This window comes from Rhamphochromis sp. 'chilingali', assembly GCF_963969265.1.
Source record: "Rhamphochromis sp. 'chilingali' genome assembly, chromosome: 6".
Classification (NCBI taxonomy): Eukaryota; Metazoa; Chordata; class Actinopteri; order Cichliformes; family Cichlidae; genus Rhamphochromis; species Rhamphochromis sp. 'chilingali'.
Genome location: NC_137933.1, coordinates 26,798,665 through 26,819,153, shown reverse-complemented (window position 1 = coordinate 26,819,153; position 20,489 = coordinate 26,798,665). Strand labels below are relative to the sequence as shown.

At 38.7% G+C, this 20,489-nt stretch overlaps 1 protein-coding gene and 1 long non-coding RNA gene across 2 annotated transcripts in view; one reads left to right on the top strand and one right to left on the bottom strand.

Moving 5' to 3' along the window:
* LOC308398014 (CUB and sushi domain-containing protein 1-like) overlaps positions 1–20,489 on the top strand; it is a gene marked incomplete at its 5' end in the record, with an annotated part of 495,403 nt that overhangs the window by 392,558 nt on the left and 82,356 nt on the right. The window contains 4 exons of the mRNA XM_080884378.1: positions 2,028–2,219; positions 3,575–3,713; positions 10,652–10,839; positions 12,300–12,494. Of these exons, the coding sequence (XP_080740504.1) occupies positions 2,028–2,219; positions 3,575–3,713; positions 10,652–10,839; positions 12,300–12,494 (714 nt within the window). The remainder of the gene's footprint in view (positions 1–2,027; positions 2,220–3,574; positions 3,714–10,651; positions 10,840–12,299; positions 12,495–20,489) is intronic.
* Positions 1–20,489, bottom strand: part of LOC308398016 — a 30,924-nt gene that overhangs the window by 9,053 nt on the left and 1,382 nt on the right. The gene's annotated exons all lie outside the window — the stretch shown is intronic.

The following is a 20,489-nucleotide window of genomic DNA, read 5'->3' as shown; positions in this document are numbered from 1 at the left end:
CTGTAATTCGGGTGGTCTGCCCTACTTTACCCCTCAGATCCCTTTATGAAGGAAAGCCAATTACAAAATTACCTATTAATTTCGTTAAAACTCACCACTCATCCATATAGTTTTGTGGTAATCATATAAACCCTATTTTGGCTATAAGAAAATTAAGCTGGCATTAATGTGGAATTTAACAGGATTTCTGAAAAAGCTTTAGTCATAGAATCAAATGAGACATTTAATATCTCACCTTGGGAGCCATGTTCAGTAAGTACTGAAGTAGCCCACCAGAGACTGTGTCTCATTTCATTTTTAGAGCATGAAAGATTTATTTGGGAAACTGTAGTCTTGTGTTTTCTGTTAATTATTTTGTAGATAATGTTAATGAATTGATTTTTCTGTTTTTGTTTTGTTTGTGTTTGGGGGTTTTTTCCCCTTTTTTTTTAAGATGAGCTCACTGAACCTAAGCTGTTGCTGCCGTTTGTCCCAGGGCAACCTGCATGGTTGTTGTGCCATTTTGATGCAGAGATGCCCTTTGGTATTTGAGTCAGTAGACCCCAAAATGTCTGTGCATCCTCCTTTTAGATTTAAATCTTTTTGATCCACTATGGCACCAAAACCGATCAGAGGCACACCGAGAAAGAAGGATTTAGAAAGTACCATAACAACTAGGCGAGAATGTCAACTGATTGTTCACGAGACCATTCGTACACACCTGTTCTTTATGCAGGTTTGTATAAACACAAAAGTCCAACACGCATAACTGTCAGGTTTTCTACAAATATTTAAAGTAATACAAATTTATGTCTACATATTTCTCGCTTTTTCTTTCTCGCCATCCTTACACATCGTCCCGTTCTTTCCATGTGGAAAACAATAAATATTTGCCCTTGGTAACATCATAATTATAGCCCTATTATTCCATTACTATGGTAATGACCTTATATTTTTACCTCCACATTGATTTAGGAGGTGGTATTCTCCACCGTTTGCATTTATTTAAGGCCAAGTTTTTTTCCTCCTTACTTCTTGACTTAACACCTTAGATTTATATGTTAAGCCCCTAAGGGGTCCAGTCCCAAAGGGTGGATAGATATCCCTTCTCTAAACAGTGCTGGAATTTCAGAAAACAGAAAGGGACAATATTTAATATCCAATTTATGCTGTATTTTTTTTAACATAGATCATTTTTTTCTTACTCTTTAGACAATTATTAATCTGATCAAAGCACTATGTTGTACTTAACCAACAGGCAACCAAGCTATTTTACCAAATGAAATGTCGGAGTCAGGGTCCTTTATATTTGGCTCTGTTTCTGTTGACCATACCTATGAAATGTTATATATAACATTTTTAATGTAAAATTGTACATATAAAATTACATTGTTCAATCTCGTCTGTTCAGTTACTCTTATAAAGCATTTTCAGTTTCAGCTAAAATAAAATAGGAAAAAGAAAAAATGTCAATTTTTAAAGCCCATAAAGTGAATTGTGTGCTCAAGTATGCTTGTGCCATTTTAACACCAAACTAAGATGAACTCTGAAAATTAAAGTCGTTATAGATAGGTTTTTGTTTTTTAAGTCTTAAATCGTATTTATCTGTTCTATCTTAAAAGTAAATAAATAGAAATGTTATTTGTAGATATGTAATGCTTAAAGTATTTGGAGCACCTTAGGGCTGATTGTGCAGTAACGGGCAATGTAAGTTCATCTAAATCTAGTTATCCCCACTTAGCACGCTGCTTAGCTCGAAGGCAGAGCCAAAAATTACCTAACTTGTTGGGGTCAGTGTGACCACATGTGTCTCCCGATATCACTACTTCTGATAAGTAGAGTAATTATATTAGTCACTGTCAGCATGATAACATAATAATAAGCTCCATTTGGACTCACTCTGCTATGCGTGTGTGTATTGTTTTTGCTTCTGCTGCTGACAGTACGACACTGGCAGTAATGTTACGTTTGAGTGCATCTGTCTCCTTTTGTTCTCTGTGCTCCTAGTACATCAATATTTGTCTGCCTTTGTTTTCTGCACTCTCCAGCCACAACAGCCACGACCTGCAACGACCCCGGCATTCCTGTCAATGGTTCTCGATACGGGGACAGTAAGGAACCTGGTGACAGTATGACATTCCAGTGTGACCCAGGGTATCAGCTTCAGGGCAAAGATACTATCACATGTGTGCGAATGGATAACAGATTCTACTGGCACCCTGACCCTCCAACATGTGTAGGTAGGTGTACAGCTCTTTGTGGATCTCTTACTGCCAAGCTGGACCTTCAGTTAATTCACGTGATACATTACACTTTGTTTGGGGGCTTATATATATCATATAGCACACTAAAAAAACAGAATATGATGAATTATATTATTAGATTAGATTAGATTAGAGATTATATCTCTCGGCTGGCCTGGGAACGCCTTGGTGTTCCCCCGGATAAACTGGAGGAGGTGGCTGGGGAGAGGGAGGTCATCCAGTTCAGTTTTGTCTCACATGTGACATTGTGTGTCACGTTAGAGTAGATGGATGTGGAAATGAAAAGAGATTACCATTCAAGGTCCTGAGCTACATTATTTTCAATTATTCAAGGATCAGAACGGACAGATTTCACAAGTCACTGAAAACTCCTGAAGTAGCAGGTTGCTCGTGTCGTCAGCCACCCAGCTTGCACCAAGACACCACAGACAGCTGGCTTACTGTTAGATGCTACGGTCTCCTTTTCTGTTGCCTTTTGCTTTTCTTATCAGCCACCAGTGTATAGAAGTCCTCCAGCAGAGTTACACAGACCAGAGATTGCCTTGTAACCATGTGTGTGAAACACATTATTCTTTGTCCCTGATATTGCCTTTGACTCTTTGCTAGTGACCTCAGGTTTGCATGAATGTAGATAAAATGTTGGGCTCATATCTCGCTCCATTTTCGCTTTACTTAGAGGGTGCTTCCCTGTCCTGCACTTTCACTTCAGGTAGCGAGTCCTCTGTGTTCAAAAGCTCCCAAGATGAAACATACTATACACGACTATGCACAATGGACTTAGTGTGTTAGTGTGCTTCTGCTTGTGAGTGATTTGCAAGTGTTAATGCCTTTGTTTACTTCTATTTCACTGTTGATAATCCATTCACACCCACCTGCCAGCCCCAAGACACATCTCTGTGTTGCTAACTCTTCCTTCACATCACCAAATTGCTGCTTGAATGCATCTTTCTGTCTCTCTTGCCAATATCTTTTTCCTGCTCTCTGGCTTCTTGTGGGATAAAAGATCGCTAGGGGTAATTTTCTCTCTTAACTACCCCCAGCCCTACACTCTGCAACTAAATCTCGCAGTCTCTCTCTCTCTCTCTTTCTTTCTCTTCTGCTGTCTGCAACCACCTTTGGAGGTTATATTGTCCACTAGGGGTTTTTCCCACTGTCCTCACCAATTTCTGCTATACTTGCCATTACCAACTAACTCATTTTGTCTCTGCCTTTCTGTGGGTTTTATATGACAGGTCAATCAGGGGTTATTCTGAGTCCAAATAACCCCAAGCCCAATGCTATGCAATAATGTTTCTCCCTTTTTCCCCCTCACTGTTCTCTCTCATCTTCAGCAACATGTGGCGGTAACGTCAGTGGTCCTTCTGGGGTAATTCTGTCTCCCAACTACCCCCAGCCCTACCCGCCTGGGAAAGAGTGCGACTGGAGAATCCGAGTCAACCCAGACTTTGTCATTGCCCTCATCTTCAAAAGGTAGATTACCTATTAATTGTATCTATTAATGAAAGACTAACCTTTTACCTTCCCTTTTCCCAAGCATGTATGTTTATGAACCTTAAGCTAACAATTGCAGCTGACTCAGTAGATGAAAATTTATGTTTTTGCCACTTTAAGGCAGATTAAGCATATACACATTATTTTATGTGTTTTCCCTAATGATAAAGGGGTGGTTCCTGCTCTATTTTCTTAAAGGGAAATGTTTAAGAGGTGTTGACATAGAAAACAAAGCAACTTTGACAGTTTCTGATAACTTCGTGTTAATTAAGGTTTTATAAGTGTCACAATAATATGTAATGTATGTGTGTTCTGCATGAAACAAAAGCCATCTTGAATCGTGTCTATTTATTGTGCCTGAAAATGCTGATATTTCTCACAGTCACTAAGACATGTCTTATTGGCACATTCTGGTAAGTATTTAAGCTTTTTTTGCTAGAAAAATTATTAACAGATTATATTAGGATGTTACAACAGGAAAGATCAGGGACTGCAACTGTAATAACACATCAGGACAGGCCGATGATTTCACTGATGATATAAATGTTTAAAGTGTTTGTCCAACTGTGTGAGAAAACATTAAACATTTTAATTTTAAAGATTTTAATGAATGTTTATAGAAGTTTTAGTGTCGACTCCCTGTAACCGTGGCCATCGCAGAGTCAAAAAAAGTCATTCTGCAGTAAAATTCATTGTTTTTGTAGTAAGATTATCTCTTTAGAAATCATAACCTTTTAACAGCCTAAGGCCCAGATTTACCAAATGGACCAAATTAACAGATAAAAAAAAAATGGTAAAAATCCACTAATGGGAGTGGAAATTCGGAACTAATATATATACACTGCTCAAATTTAGGGATCACTTTTTAATCAGAGTATAGCAAAAAGTCAGTTAAACCTCAGGATATTGGACAGCCCCCAAAACAGGAATTATTTTATTTTTCTCTCCTCATCTTCTATGAGAGTTTTTCCACAATGTTTGCATCTGGCTAGGGCCAGTGTCACTACTGATAACATGAGGCGATAACTGGACCCTACAGAAGTTGCACAGGTAGTTCAACTCCTCCAGGATAACACATCAGTACATGCCATTGCTGGAAGATTTGCTGTCTCCAAGCACAGTCTCAAGAGCATGGAGGAAATTCCAGAAGACAGGCAGTTACACTATGAGAGCTGAATGGGGTTGGGTCCTTAACCCATCGGTAGGACCGGTATCTGTTCCTTTGTGCAACTACAAACAGTATAAGCACTATCAGAGAATTACAAAATAACCTCCAGCAGGCCACTGGTGTGAATTTCTATGACCAAACAATCTGAAAAGACATCATGAGGATGGCTGAGGGCCCCACATTTTCTACTGGACCTCATGTTTTCCAGAAACTCAGTGATGCCCTGGTCCAGATCTGGCAGGAGAGCCCATGGATACTATGTGTCGACCCATTAGGAGCATGACCTGGTGTTAGGCATGCATACAAGCGCAAGTGCGGCCCATACAAACTACTGAGTACCATTTTGAGTTACTGCAATGAAATCTCTGCAAAATGGACTAGCTTGCCGGGTCATTTTTTCACTCAGATTTTGGGGTGTCTTTGAATTAAGCACTTTGATGGTCGATCATTTCCATTTCCACAAAATGATGCAGCATCTATTCACTTCTAACATATTACCTAGTCCATAACAGTTTAGATATCTAGCCTTTTTTTCCATTGTCATCTAATGCGTTTTCAAAACAGTGTACAAAGATGTGTACAGATCGTTTTTGACTAATCTACATTCTACCAAGAGCATCCCCAATGAAGGGATGAATAATATGTTAACTAAAATAGTTAAAGTTTAGGACTGTGCACATGTTTCCTTCTGGAAGCAGAATGGCATCAAATTAAAAAGAGGCAGCTGGTGGAGAATCAGTATGTTTTTGATATAGTCTTCTGTTACATATTATTGTTAACTCCGCTGATAACTTTGTCTAATCTATTACAAGCTAATCCACAAAATAAAGCTAAAACTGAAATCTGTAACTTTTGACATGTATGATTTTCAGAAGAATGCAGTTATTTACTGCCAAATTCTGACCCATACATATATCAATGAAGCAATTGTTAATGTTCCATTTGCATAAATGTGCACATAGCCCGTAATTGGATATTGTAAGATTCAGTCATTAGATATGTCTGAATCTAAATCCCAGTGATTGCTTCATTTTGACAGATGTTTGAATGTGGTGTTTAAGAGACCTGATAACAACAAGGTAGAAGTCCAAAAAAGCTGCTCTGCTTGTTTCTCTGCTGAAAGGAAAAAATTACAGATACTTTTTTATCTTTGACGAATCTTTGTGGAGAAATGGGACTAAAAGGCTGAAACACTGCCCATCATTCACTATAAAAGCTAATTTGGCTTCCAATACGTATTTGTAGGCCTTTTGAATTGGGATTCTCCTCTTCCCTCACTCCAGTGTGTCACGCTGAGTTCAGTTCAGTTTAGCTAACAAAGCCAAAAAACAAGAACTGTTAACATGTCAGGGCGAAGACTGTGCAAAGAGACAGATGTCAAGACAGATGCAACATTTTGGCACCACATTCATAGCTTTTTGCATCCAACGCTTCCAATTACATGTTCATTCTGACATTTTCCCCCGGCATCCCGAATAAATTGAGGCTTTTAGCGCCAACTATCGATCATAATAACACATGCTTTTATTGCGTGTGAAATACAGTGCAATTTGCAATAAATTGCACGTGTCGAACCTTAGCCATTTCTATAATTCCTACCTGCGTGCATGCTTTTCAGTCACAAATTTCACATAGCTGGGATTGTTAATAAATCTGACCCTAAATCTTTTTAGTCTTTTATGTTTCATCACTGTGACCATTTTGATAATGTCCTACACATAGGAACAAGGTATTCTAAATTAACAGTATCTAATGATCTAATGTATATATCAGTGCAACATTGAATACATCACTATACAAATATATCTATTTGTATTATATCTATATTGAAAAGTACTGTGACTGCATGCAAAAAGAAATTAGAATGATCTTTTTCAGACAAACACACTAAACTTGATGCAGTGAGATTACAGATACTATTCTTGCCTTGAAATTGCTGTGTGAATAAAAGGAATTTCCAACCATTTAATGTTTTGTTTTTTGGTAATAGGGCAGTGTTTATTTACATTTCGAGTTCTGCTTGTGCCTCGGTGGTAAATATTTTACAAGTCACAGTGGTTAGCGGCTTATGACTAAAGCAAAAGTGAAGACTTGAGCTTCAAATGTAGCAAAAGAGATAAAAGCAAAGCGGACTTTCTCCAGATTGCCAAAGGAGAAAAAATGACCCAATTTTTGCTTCATGTTTTTAAGCTTGAGAGATAATTCCCTTCTGTTGTAACAGTGAGGCAGTTTTATTTTACTTCTAATTAAGTTGTATTGATATTGGTTGTTTTCTGAATGTTGTGTATCATATTTTTCATGATTTGTTTAAATTTAACTGTTATTTCTAAGCTTAGCTTGAATAGACTACAAAATGACCCAGTTAGTAATGACTTCCCGATCAGCCTTTGAATTTAATCACAATGTGTTTCTCCAGTCAAGACAAACCTAGTTTTGAGATGTCATTATCTGAGCGTCCACATCCAAGTGAACTTTCTTTTGTAGCTGTTTTAAAAGGTATCAGCCTGAAATCTTATTTCATTTGTAAAATAACCTAAAATTATATTTTATGTATGTTTTAAATTTACAGGCTATTTGGAGTCATTTTAAAACAAAACACATCTGTATTCATTTCATTTCCATGTCATTACAATATATTTTAAAATGTGTAATTCATTTCATAACAGTCTACTCTCTCAATTTTATGTCATTTTCCCTGATTTTTCATCCAGATCTTAATATACTCTAGTTTTACTGTTGTGGTTTGTAGGGTAATAATGTTGTGCCATTTCTTTTCAGCGAGTTTTAGTTTTATCACACTTAGTTTCTTTAGCATTTACACCCACGTGTATTACTAATGCAAAAGGTATTAGTAAAGACCATTTAAAGCTCCGTCAGTGCAAATGGGGTCTGGGTGTAGTTAATCTCATTTTATACCAGACACAAAACAGGCCTTAAACTGAAACATTCATTGCACTCATTTTAACTTTGGTAATTTTTGCATACCACATTATTAATGTGTATTTTCAATAACTAATTTTGCAGTGGGAAACTTGACGCCTGTTTTAGCCTTCAAAAAGTAGGGGAAATACAGTGGCTTGCAAAAGTATTCGGCCCCCTTGAACTTTCCCACATTTTGTCACATTACAGCCACAAACATGAATCAATTTTATTGGAATTCCACGTGAAAGACCAATACAAAGTGGTGTACACGTGAGAAGTGGAACGAAAATCATACATGATTCCAAACATTTTTTACAAATAAATAACTGAAAAGTGGGGTGTGCGTAATTATTCAGCCCCCTGAGTCAATACTTTGTAGAACCACCTTTTGCTGCAATTACAGCTGCCAGTCTTTTAGGGTTTGTCTCTACCAGCTTTGCACATCTAGAGACTGAAATCTTTGCCCATTCTTCTTTGCAAAAGCTCCAGTTCAGTCAGATTAGATGGACAGCGTTTGTGAACAGCAGTTTTCAGATCTTGCCACAGATTCTGGATTGGATTTAGATCTGGACTTTGACTGGGCCATTCTAACACATGGATATGTTTTGTTTTAAACCATCCCATTGTTGCCCTGGCTTTATGTTTAGGGTCGTTGTCCTGCTGGAAGGTGAACCTCCGCCCCAGTCTCAAGTCTTTTGCAGACTCCAAGAGGTTTTCTTCCAAGATTGTCCTGTATTAGGCTCCATCCATCTTACCATCAACTCTGACCAGCTTCCCTGTCCCTGCTGAAGAGAAGCACCCCCAGAGCATGATGCTGCCACCACCATATTTGACAGTGGGGATGGTGTGTTCAGAGTGATGTGCAGTGTTAGTTTTCCGCCACACATAGCGTTTTGCATTTTGGCCAAAAAGTTCCATGTTGGTCTCATCTGACCAGAGCACCTTCTTCCACATGTTTGCTGTGTCCCCCACATGGCTTGTGGCAAACTGCAAACGGGACTTCTTATGGTTTTCTGTTAACAATGGCTTTCTTCTTGCCACTCTTCCATAAAGGCCAACTTTGTGCAGTGCACGACTAATAGTTGTCCTATGGACAGATTCCCCCACCTGAGCTGTAGATCTCTGCAGCTCGTCCAGAGTCACCATGGGCCTCTTGGCTGCATTTCTGATCAGCGCTCTCCTTGTTCGGCCTGTGAGTTTAAGTGGACGGCCTTGTCTTGGTAGGTTTACAGTTGTGCCATACTCCTTCCATTTCTGAATGATCGCTTGAACAGTGCTCCGTGAGATGTTCAAGGCTTGGGAAATCTTTTTGTAGCCTAAGCCTGCTTTAAATTTCTCAATAACTTTATCCCTGACTTGTCTGGTGTGTTCTTTGGACTTCATGGTGTTGTTGCTCCTAATATTCTCTTAGACAACCTCTGAGTCCATCACAGAGCAGCTGTATTTGTACTGACATTAGATTACACACAGGTGCACTCTATTTAGTCATTGGCACTCATCAGGCAATGTCTATGGGCAACTGACTGCACTCAGACCAAAGGGGACTGAATAATTACGCACACCCCACTTTGCAGTTATTTATTTGTAAAAAATGTTTGGAATCATGTATGATTTTCATTCCACTTCTCACGTGTACACCACTTTGTATCGGTCTTTCACGTGGAATTCCAATAAGATTCATTTTTGTGGCTGTAATGTGACAAAATGTGGAAAGGTTCAAGGGGGCCAAATCCTTTTGCAAGCCACTGTATGTCAAATAGTTTATCCGTGATTTTCTTTTCTTTTTCCTCACCAAGTCAAATTTTTAAGTCTCACAAAACAAAAGTTTATATATGTTTTGTGAGACTTAAAAATCTAAAGATCTTTCTATAGCTCATTATAGTGCTGAAAAGTCAAACAGAAAAGTACTTTTCTGCTACTTTTGCAGTATCGCTGCCCTTAATGTCAAACAGTCTCTCTCCATCTCTTTCTCTTCATGTTTCCTTGCTATGACTGGACACACAAACTCTTACACAGACACACACTTCCAACCAACTGATTCACAGTCTATCCATCTGTGAGAGAACGAGCTACTATACACACACACACACGTAGACTTGTAGTCAAGACCGCCTAAACCAAGACCAAGACAATACCAAGACTAGAGGGTATCGAGACCAAGACAAGACCAAGACCAAAGCAGACCGAGTCAAGACAAAGTCGAGACAAGACCAAGACTGAGACTGAGACAAAAAAGTCTTTAAACTGCAGCCAGATGCTGCATCGTTTACGGGTCACAGGCATATTTATGTGTTTTTGCGATGCACTCGCACAGCCCTCCTCACCGCTGTCTACTGTCTCACTCGCTTACTGAGAGGACAGACGCACCAAGACAAGACCAAGATCACCTAAAAGTGGTTTCGAGACCGGTCTCGAGACATCCAACTCTACATACGCGTGCTTCGACCATAAATGTTACAGTACATGTTGTCCTCTTTCAAAGTGTGACAACAGGATGACTAACCTAATGATAAGACTGCTGTTGCAACAGTTGCCTATTTTTCTGAATGTCTTAAGTTATTTACGTTTTCGGTCAAATATTTCTGTCTTCGTTTTAACAGAGTGACAAATATCCATAAAACATCAAACATCTCAAAAAGAAAGCAAGGAGATGAGTTGACGATTACAATGGAGATAGCTCAAACTGTCAGCAATTAAATGGCACACATACCTAACTGAACGTACAGTTCTGTGTTAATTGTTTGGACACTTTGAAAACTACCAACAAACTTACCAATAAGTATTTTTTAGGTCTAAGATTTTTTTTTTTTTTTTTTTTTATACCCAGTTTTAACATGGAGCCAAGTTACGACTTCCTGCACATCTATGAGGGTGAAGACTCTAATGGGCCTCTACTAGCAAGTCTCCAAGGCAACCAGGCCCCAGAGCGGATAGAGAGCAGTGATAACAGTCTCTTCCTTGCATTCAGATCGGATGCCTCGCTGGGCATGTCTGGATTCGCCATCGAATATAGAGGTAATTAAACCAAAAAACTTTTGGCTTGACATGTCCAGGTGTACTTTACATTTGGCAACATTAAATAGATTTAAACAGCTTATGATTAATTCTTTAGTGATTACAACTGTTTGAAACTATCCCATTACTGAATTATTACGTAATTATCAGCAATAAAAGAAATGTTGTGGTGATGGTAGAAGTACTGATTTTAGTAAAAGTGATACATATTAGTGGTATACAGGATAGTGTTAGTAACAGTAGTGTGCAAGCAGCAGGAGCATAGTTTTGAGTGTAATAGTAGAAATAGTAAATACAACTCGTATCAATAACATTCACTTTCAAAATAGCATCTCAGTATAGGCCTAATGAGGTTGAAAAGAACAAGGCAAATCAATGTAGGTTTCTAGCAAATAAAAGGTATTTTATGACTGTTTCTGCACATTGAAATGCAAAACGGTGAATGTAAAAACGATAATGTGCTTGCATTGGGTGTAATGATTAAAAAGTCGATGCAGGATTGTTTAGTGTGCAGACTGGATCAAATTTAATCTGCCTATTCTTATTAATCCCTTCATACAGGAGAAGTTTTTGTGGTTTGTTTTATTTTTTGTTTTTGTTTATCAGCCGAACACGGTGCTCCTTGCCAGCCGATGAGTTGTTTACTTCAAGTGATTGTGACTTATCCTGGTTTGGCTTGACTAGGGGTGATTTAACGCTTATAGTCAATACAGTACTTAGTTGTTCAGCTGAGTAGAGACTAGATCTGCTCTGGCAAATTTTATGAATCCCCTTTTCTTCTTGATTCCTTTATCCTATTTATGTCTAGTTTTTAAAAAGACCATCACCTATTCTGTTGTTGGTCTCATCACACTACCTTACACTTCTGTACTTTTGTCATTATTCACTACCTTTCATCTGCCATCTTTCTAATTAAAATCCAGCCTTAATGATCTCTCTGTTTCACTTCTATCTTGCCCTCCACCCTTCTCTGTCATCCTGCCCATTTCCTTTCTCAGGCATAATATCTCATTCTTATTGGCTGATCACAGAAACGCAAACAAGCTGGTCCAGCTCCAAGTCATAAAGATCCAAGACACTGTTTGACCACTATTTGTCTTTTACTACTTTATCGCCATCTCATTCTTCTTCTTGTTTGCTCTTTTTGTTTTGTTTTGTTGGGGGTTATTTGCCCTTTTATATGGGAGGACATATTGTAATTCGAAATGCTGGACTATAAAGATTTATGCATATTGTAGAAATGTACAGCTCTGAAACTTTATTTACATTCTAATAGAAAATTGATTAATGTATTTCCTAACAGTATCATAATTCTCATTGTTACACTGCCTTTTCTGTACCGCAGGTTGTTGTACTGTTATAAGTTTGCAAAAAAAATCTAAGAAAGTAAATACAATTTTTATTTTGTAATAAAAACTATTAGGCTACTCTACTCATACAGACACTTTCCCTCTCAACAGAAAAACCAAGGGAAGCCTGTTTTGATCCCGGTAATGTTATGAATGCCAGTCGGACAGGGTACGACTATAAATTGGGATCTCAGGTCTCCTACAGCTGTCACCATGGCTACACAATAGCAGGTGAAGATACCATCACCTGTGTCATGGGTCCAGATGGAAAGCCAGTGTGGAACAAGGCACTGCCATCATGTAAAGGTAGGAGTGACGCATCAGGAAATACAACCTTGTGCGTATTGCTGTACCATAATATTATTGTTACAGTGAATATTTATTAGAAATCTGGTAACTCAGAGGTGAAACTGCACACTGTGTTCTCTGTTTGATTCCAAATTGGGACCTTGCTTTTCCACTCTCTCTCTCTATTTTTCCCCTGTTTATTTAAATAACATGAACTTTATGAAGATTTTCTCTGTATTATCTAAATTTCATATGAATCTTGGTCATTGTTATACACTATCTAGTAGCAACACTGTAGGTTGTATATCTCGCTTTAGCCATCGAGCTTCCTTCCTGAAGAATGATAGGTCCAGTCTTTCAAAATCATAGACTTTATTTGGACAACTCCACCATATATATTTGGCAACTCACTCCATTGTTTTGTAATGTTTGAATCATGCTTTTTATTCAGTGCCAACTAGCTAACATATTTTAACTGCCTCTCCAGAGAAACTTTTGTTCTGTGGAGGACTGGACTTTAACACCACTGTCTTGGATTGTATTGCAGCTTGTGATTTTAGGACTTATTGTACTCTGAAGATCTTCTGAGCTTAGGGGGAAGGGAACTAGTTTGTGAACAGAACAGAATAAGGCTTGCAGTCTGAAACCTTGTTAAAGACGGTGGAATGAAAGTCTGTCCTTGGGACAAGGGACACTGGCAGCTGATTATATTGCTTCATTATTTATTTACAGGACCAACCACATTCAAAAAACCCCAATCCCCCACTTCCCATTCCCAGATCTGGATTTAAGTGTAGTTGTTTTCTTTACGTGTGTGTGTGTGTGTGTGTGTGTGTGTGTGTGTGTGTGTGTGTGTGTGTGTGTGTGTGTGTGTGTGTGTGTGCGTTATCAAAGCAGTCAGGGATTGGGGACTGAGCTGTCTGTGTGATTGACAGCTCAGAGAAGCAATGAAACGACACCTGCCAGAGTGCCATTCATGGTGTATATGGGTTTGTGTATGTGAGAGAGGCATATCTGACTAATGCCATGTGGGTAAAAAATTCAGATAAGCCACAGAGCAAGGAGATAAGAATTAAAAATGGTTATGGGCACATAGACATAAAGCACATATTCCTACTTTGAAAAGTCTCCTGTGAAAGCTCTGTTTAATAATGTCTGGGAGACAGTCACAGGCATTCAGGGGTGTGAGAGAATAAGAATGGGATAATTGCACTCATAGTAGGTATTTGAGAAAAGCAAAAAAACCCCAAAAAAAGAGCAAGAATAAGAGGTTATCAAGTCATTTTATTTCATCCTCTCCTTCATCGACTTTATTTCAAGGTAATAATGCCACTTAGCAGATTTAGCAGACCAACCCCAACCTTTTGCCCAGGTATTGTTACACAGGATAATGTTTTACTATACAGTAAGACCATAATTTAATCAATAAAATAAAAAATAAAATAGTCTATCTGGTAACTAAGTTACTTATACACACACACACACACACAAGCACACACACAAAGTGTGCAACATATACACATGTATTTACATATATACACATATACATGTGTATATGTTTTCTTTTACTTTTACCTTTTAACTTTATTATTGTTAACTAGGGCTGCCACGATTAGTCGACTAGTCACGATTACGTTGACTATCAAAATCGTCGACGACTAATTTAATAGTCGATGCGTCGTTTGAAGCTTTGTAAGATCCCAACAGACGCAGGAATAAGTAGTAGGATTTAACAGTGTAATAATGGACTGAAACAGAAGATGGCAGCACTGCATGTACAAGGATGCCAGCTGCCGTTAAACCCCGAAGCTATTTAGTTTTAATATTACTCTTATTATTCTTTCTGGGTCACAAAATAAACGTTTAACATATTTTCAGGTGAGAATGTAACTGTGTAAACCTCAAATATCTGCTCAGTTTATCAAGACACCACATATTTTCAAAAGCGCTCCGACGTTTTCGGAGACACCTGTTACCCACCAGCTCGATAGCTAGCTGGGGATGAAGGCACACTAGAACCGGTGAGAACACCGGACTCCCGGCAAATCGTTTTCAAACCCACCGCCGTCTTTTGCTACTCAGGTTAAACATGATATATATAAGTCACTTAGATAACTTAAAAATGTTATTGTTTGGCTTTTTTCAGTATTTTATTTGTTCCTGAGTAAATCGGTTTGGCTGAAATTAAAGTTATAGTTTTTACACAGCTGAATAAACGTCAAGCAGACAACTGATTATCAGAAGTGTGAGATGCTCGAGAATATACTCCAGTGTCCTGTTATATTTTAGATAGCAAGGAGTAGATGGCCGAGTTTATTAAACTTCACCGAAACAATCTGCAAATTTCATTTAAATTCAATAAACTATCATCTTGTCTTTATTTTTAGTTAGCACATACCTTAAACACTTAAAGCTGTAAGCTAATGACAGTTATATAAGAGCAGATGCATGCTGGTGCAATAAGCTGTACGTTTTACATCCAATGGATGCATGATCTGATTAGTCGACTAATCGCAAAAATAATCGGTGACTAGTCGACTATCAAAATAATCGTTTGTGGCAGCCCTATTGTTAACACTATTTCAGTAATATCAGGCCTGCTCTCTGGATGAGAGTTTCCTAAATGCAAGTCAGTTTAGTTCCTGCCCTTTCAGTGATCCCAATAAATGGTTAGATCTCCTGAGATTGTCATTACCTACATTATAAACAATTCATATAGTCAAAGCAGAACGATTTGACTAAATCCCACTCTGCAGTCTTTCGCCTTTGCTCCCTCAGCTCTGATTGCACATTGAATTTTCTCACCGCATAGTTAGGGAAGTTGCTCTGTCTCTCTGTCTGTCTCTCTATCTTTGGGCAGCTCCTGGGGCTTTTAGACCAAACTCATTAGACAGGGTGAGACCTCTTTAAATAATACATCTCCACTTACACTCCCTCCGTCTCCTTTTTTCTCCCTTTCATCCCCCTCACTCATCTCCCTTCTACTCCTTTCCTTTGCTTTTTTCTCTGTAACTACTTCTCACTCTCCCCTGTATCTCTCTTCAAGATTTTTTCATCCTCTGTCTTTCTTATTTTACTTTCCTCCTACCTCCTCTGTCTGTGTCTGATTTGCTCTGTATGTTTCTCTCACAATTTCTCTCTAGCTCTCTTGCCTCTTCTTGCCTTCTCTCTCTCTCACACATGCACGCACGCACACACTCTTAGACACACATACAAACACCTCCCATCTCAAACCGCTCTTTTATTGGTTTCCATGGTAACTAAGAGCTGGTGCGAGAAAGAAGGAATTCTCCGTGACTGTTGATAGGGTTGTGTGTAAGACCACATGTGTGTATGTGTGTTTATGTGAGAGAAGAGACACAGAGGTAAAGTGAGAGAGTGACATAGCTATAATAGAGTGCCGCCTAGAGGCAGTTTCCTTACAAACGCACACAGCATGAACGAACACATGGGTACACACATACCCCAAAAAATCGTACCACGCATGCATATAGAGTGGTAGAAAAAGTAAGCGATCCCTGCAGAATTATGCATAAGAAGCACTGATCATAGAGGAGACAAACAAAGTCCATACTAAGTACATTATTCAATGTTGACATTCAGGCAAGAAATAGTCATTCAAATGAAATCAATAAAAGGTATTTAGATTCAAGGTAGAAAAGCTGGAAGTTACATTACTCATCAGCAGATGAGTTATATTTTTGTGCTCCAAAAATGTATTACCAAATATCAGAACTTTTCAGTGACAACTTTTCTTGACTATAAGCCAAGGTTGAATTATTTAGAAAAAACAAAGTGCAAAACTCTCTACAGTGTAAAAGCAGCACTGCATGCCATTATGTAAACTTGTAAAAGAATCACTGTGGCGAAATGCTTTTATCAAAATAAGTTACGGGATAGTGTGAGGGTGACTGTCAACCAGTGGAAGCTCAGTTAAAGCTTAGAAAATCTAAGAACTAAGTCTTTTACTGAATTATTTTAATCAAAGGATATTTGGTATTGAAGTGACCCAGATCTAAATCGAATAGAAATGCATCATAACCTCTTAGAGCCATTCGCACCCAGCAGGTTATAAATATGGCTCTTATGAAGCAGTTCTGGGAGAAAGAAGGATCCAAAATTCCTTCTGAACTTTTTCCGAGTGCTATCTGTAAACACAGTTAATGTGTTGTGTCTGCAGAAGAAGGAAGAAGGACAATTAAAAGCCTTACAGAGAGCTAATAGGGCATAATGCTTCCTGTTCCTGGCGAGCTTTTAATTTAAAACATCTGGAGGAAATATTGAGTTTATGGTCAGTGTCAATACTTAAAGAACTAAATATTACCTAATATATTGTAGACAAGAACTGACTGGAATGAAAAGGTGAATGAAAGCAGCATATCTCTTGACAAGTATGAAAAGACTAAAGTTGTTATACTGGTGGAATGAGTGCTGTAGCATGGTGCATTATACCGAATTTGCCAAGTGAGCACCGGTAATTTCACGCTTTCTCGGTGGATTCTGCCCATGTTAATTCACGCTCGCATTTGCTGCCAGTGCTGCTGGTGTTCAGGGCACATGCTTGTTGACTTGATCCAGAGAACATATTGCGAGTAGCAGGTATAAGTCTAAAAGGACTTTTCATGTTGGCTTTTTGGATCTTAGTATGTTTTTTTATGTCTGCAACTTCAAGGTGAAAATGATAAATCCGGATCCGAGGTAGTACAGGGAATACAGAGAAAGTCTTATATTGTATTAATCATTCCGTTTCTATAAAAAGGGTTATAGACTTACATATACTTTACTACTTTCATTTTACTGCTACTTTCTATGAGAAAAAATTTGAAATGTGCAAGACATGCAAAGCAAATGGCATAACCATTTTTTTTCCTGAAGTTTTCATGGATTTCATTCTCATTGTGCTTCATAGTATAAATAATGGATTCTGTTGTGTATATGTTGTGCTCAAGAACTGTGGTTATTACGCTGTTGACAAATGAATCCTTTTCTTGAAATGTTGAAGTGACAGCAGCGGCTGTGTTTATGGTTCCAAAAAACACTTACTGGATGAACTGCAACCCAACTTTAAAAGTTTAGGACATTTCAAAACTCTTTCCTGTACTCCTGCTGCCACCATGAGCCCTGCTGTGCCTGTATGTGTGTGTTTGTGTGTCTTTATATTTGTATGAGAGAAAAGGGAAAATGAGACGCAGAAAGTACTACAAGAGTGTTGTGTGTGTGTGTGTGTGTGTGTGTGTGTGTGTGTGTGTGTGTGTGTGTGTGTGTGTGTGTGTGTGTTGATGATCAAAGCTCGTAGATGTGTGAGAGAAAGAGAGTGACTTGCATAGCATCTTTTGCATTTATTTGTGTGTGTGTGTGTGTGTGTGTGTGTGTGTGTGTGTGTGTGTGTGTGTGTGTGTGTGTGTGTGTGTGTGTGAGAGAGAGAGACAGAGGGTGTGAATGATCAAAGCGCATGTGTGTGTGTGTGTGTGAAGGCTTTTGATAAGGCTGACACCTGAGCCTAGAGCAGCACCACTGGGAGATTGTGGGTAGATCAAGACAAGACCTCTAGACCTGAGGGTTTGAATGCTACAGCACAACAAAAATCAATCCAGAAAGTATCAATCAATAGAAGAAAGAAAGAGCATGATTACTATGATGCTTTAGGAAACAGGAAGAAAGTAGAGAGGGATATGAGTGGGGAGGAGGTGGAGGATGAGTAGGTGGGAGTACAGCAACTGTCTAGCAAAGAAGTAGAAACCAAGTTTTGTTGTATTTATTTTCTTAGGATGTAAATCAGTTTTACCGAGTGAGTCTTAATGTCCACACATGGACTCAAAGACTATGACATATGTTGCAGATAAGTCCTTGAGGGCTCAAGGCTGTACTACTGAGAAATCGGAAAGTGCTTCAGGGCTCTCTGGTGGAATTTTTGAGCCCACAGTTTTCGCAAGACTGAAATGCTGAAATCTTTGCTTGAGGGAATTATCCTCAAGGGGCTGTTGAAGTGGATGTTCAAAATCATCCAAAAGGGGAAAGAAAAATAACATTAGAGGGGCTACCAACTAACAACGTTTAGGCTAACATGATACTGTGTTTTAAATTACTATCAGACAGTTTTATGAAACCACATATGAACCCACACCCTTAGTGTCACTTCTTAGTTTCACAGATGGACCTCTAACCCAGGCAGTATATTAATTCACAGAGTGCTGGCCCAGTTCTCAGGCTGTCCTTATAACCTTTGCACTCCCATGCTCTCACACTTTCAACAAGCACGGAGGTGACGCTAATTATAGTCCACTAGGGATCACAGCTGATATTGTGGGTGCACATTGGGACTAAGCCAAAGTGATACACACCATAGCAAGACGAGAAGAGCAGAGGCCGGACAAGGTGAGAAGGGAAGGGATAAGACTTACATGGTGAGTGTGTGCGTGTGCCGGGGAAGGTGACACTGACAGATTTGCTAGTTGCTGCTGTTTTTTTTGTGCACACACATGCACGCACACATTCAGAGACACTTACACAAATGTCAATGACCTCTGCTGACCTAACCTGCAATATAAATGTCTGCACACCCACATGCTGTTCTCGCAAAAGGTTTGCAGCTCCCTTGGGGGTGCAAAAAGATGGAACAAGCTACTGTTAGGTGTGTTTCTTGTGGGTCATGCATTGGTGGTATGGATTAATAGGCTATTTTTGAAACTGCACTACACTAATACAGGAGATCCCACACTGTGCTCTTGCACAGCACCACATAAATTCAGCCACTAAAGTTTTTATCCTGCTGTGTTGTTGTCAAGAGGAACTAACTACTTTGAAGAGGGTGCACCAGAACTTTGGTCTCACTTATGAAAGAACATGTGGCTCTTTGTTATAGCCCTCTCCTGAATTGTTTTTAATGTGATATATAGCCACCAAGTGTTGCTGCTGCATCACACTTAATGCTTCATAGTGCCATGGGATGTGTTGTTTATGGGTAAATGCGTGAGGCTTTTTTTCCCAAAGAATCCACAGTGTCGTTGATTGTTTTTTACTCCGTTAAGTGGAGACATCACTTTTTAAAAAATATATGTATATTTTACCAATTTCCCACATTTAATGATGAGATGAAAAATGAGATTTCCTATATATCCTAAGTGAATATCATACATACACACTCTCATACACAAATGCACATGCCCAGATAGATATCAGAAGACGTTTACATTATATAACAAAGCCTTGGAGCCACAACGGCCCAAGTGATATTTGGGGACAACACAAGTTTTCTGCTAAACTAAACAACTTTGGAGCCAATTGCAGTCAGTTGGATTAAAAAAAAGAAGAAGAAGAAAAGAGAAAAAAAACGCAAGAGATTAGAGTAATGATATGCTTGCCAGCTTCTTTTGTAATGGGCAGTGCTCCCAGGAACAGGGAAAAAAATGAAAAAGAGACATGGCTAAAATCTGTACGCTTTATTGCAACATTATGTCCCTAAATAACTGAAGCAGCAAAGCGGATGAAACTGTTTGGCCACTAATGCCAAATGTTCCTTGAAATGTTGTTACCTTAGTTGTAGAGTAGCAGTGGAGCAGAAGAGGATGCTTTTATTTTCACGTGTATTACAGTATAGTGATATTTTTTCCCCTGCATATCCCAGCTTGTTAAGAGCCTCAGATTAAAGTCCAGGGTCAGCTATGATATGTTGCCCCTGGAGCAGATAGGCCTAAGGGCTTTTCTCACAGGCTCAGTGTAGGAGTTTGGAAGTGTTGGGGCTTTAAACCCTGACCTTCTAATCAGTAACCTAGAGCGTTAAAGTTACACTAACGCATTCAAGTTTTTTATCTTATTTTTCTTTGTATCTTAAAAACAGATTGAAGTGGAACAATGAGGCTACGCTGACCCTTGATGTTAAGGATATGTAAGGGCATTTGTTTCTGCAAGTTAGGGTACATTTTTTTTTATTTTGATATTTAGTTTTTTCAGATAATTGCTACTGATAGTCAACGTGTGCTTTTTCGATATGTTACTGATCACACTCGCACAGTG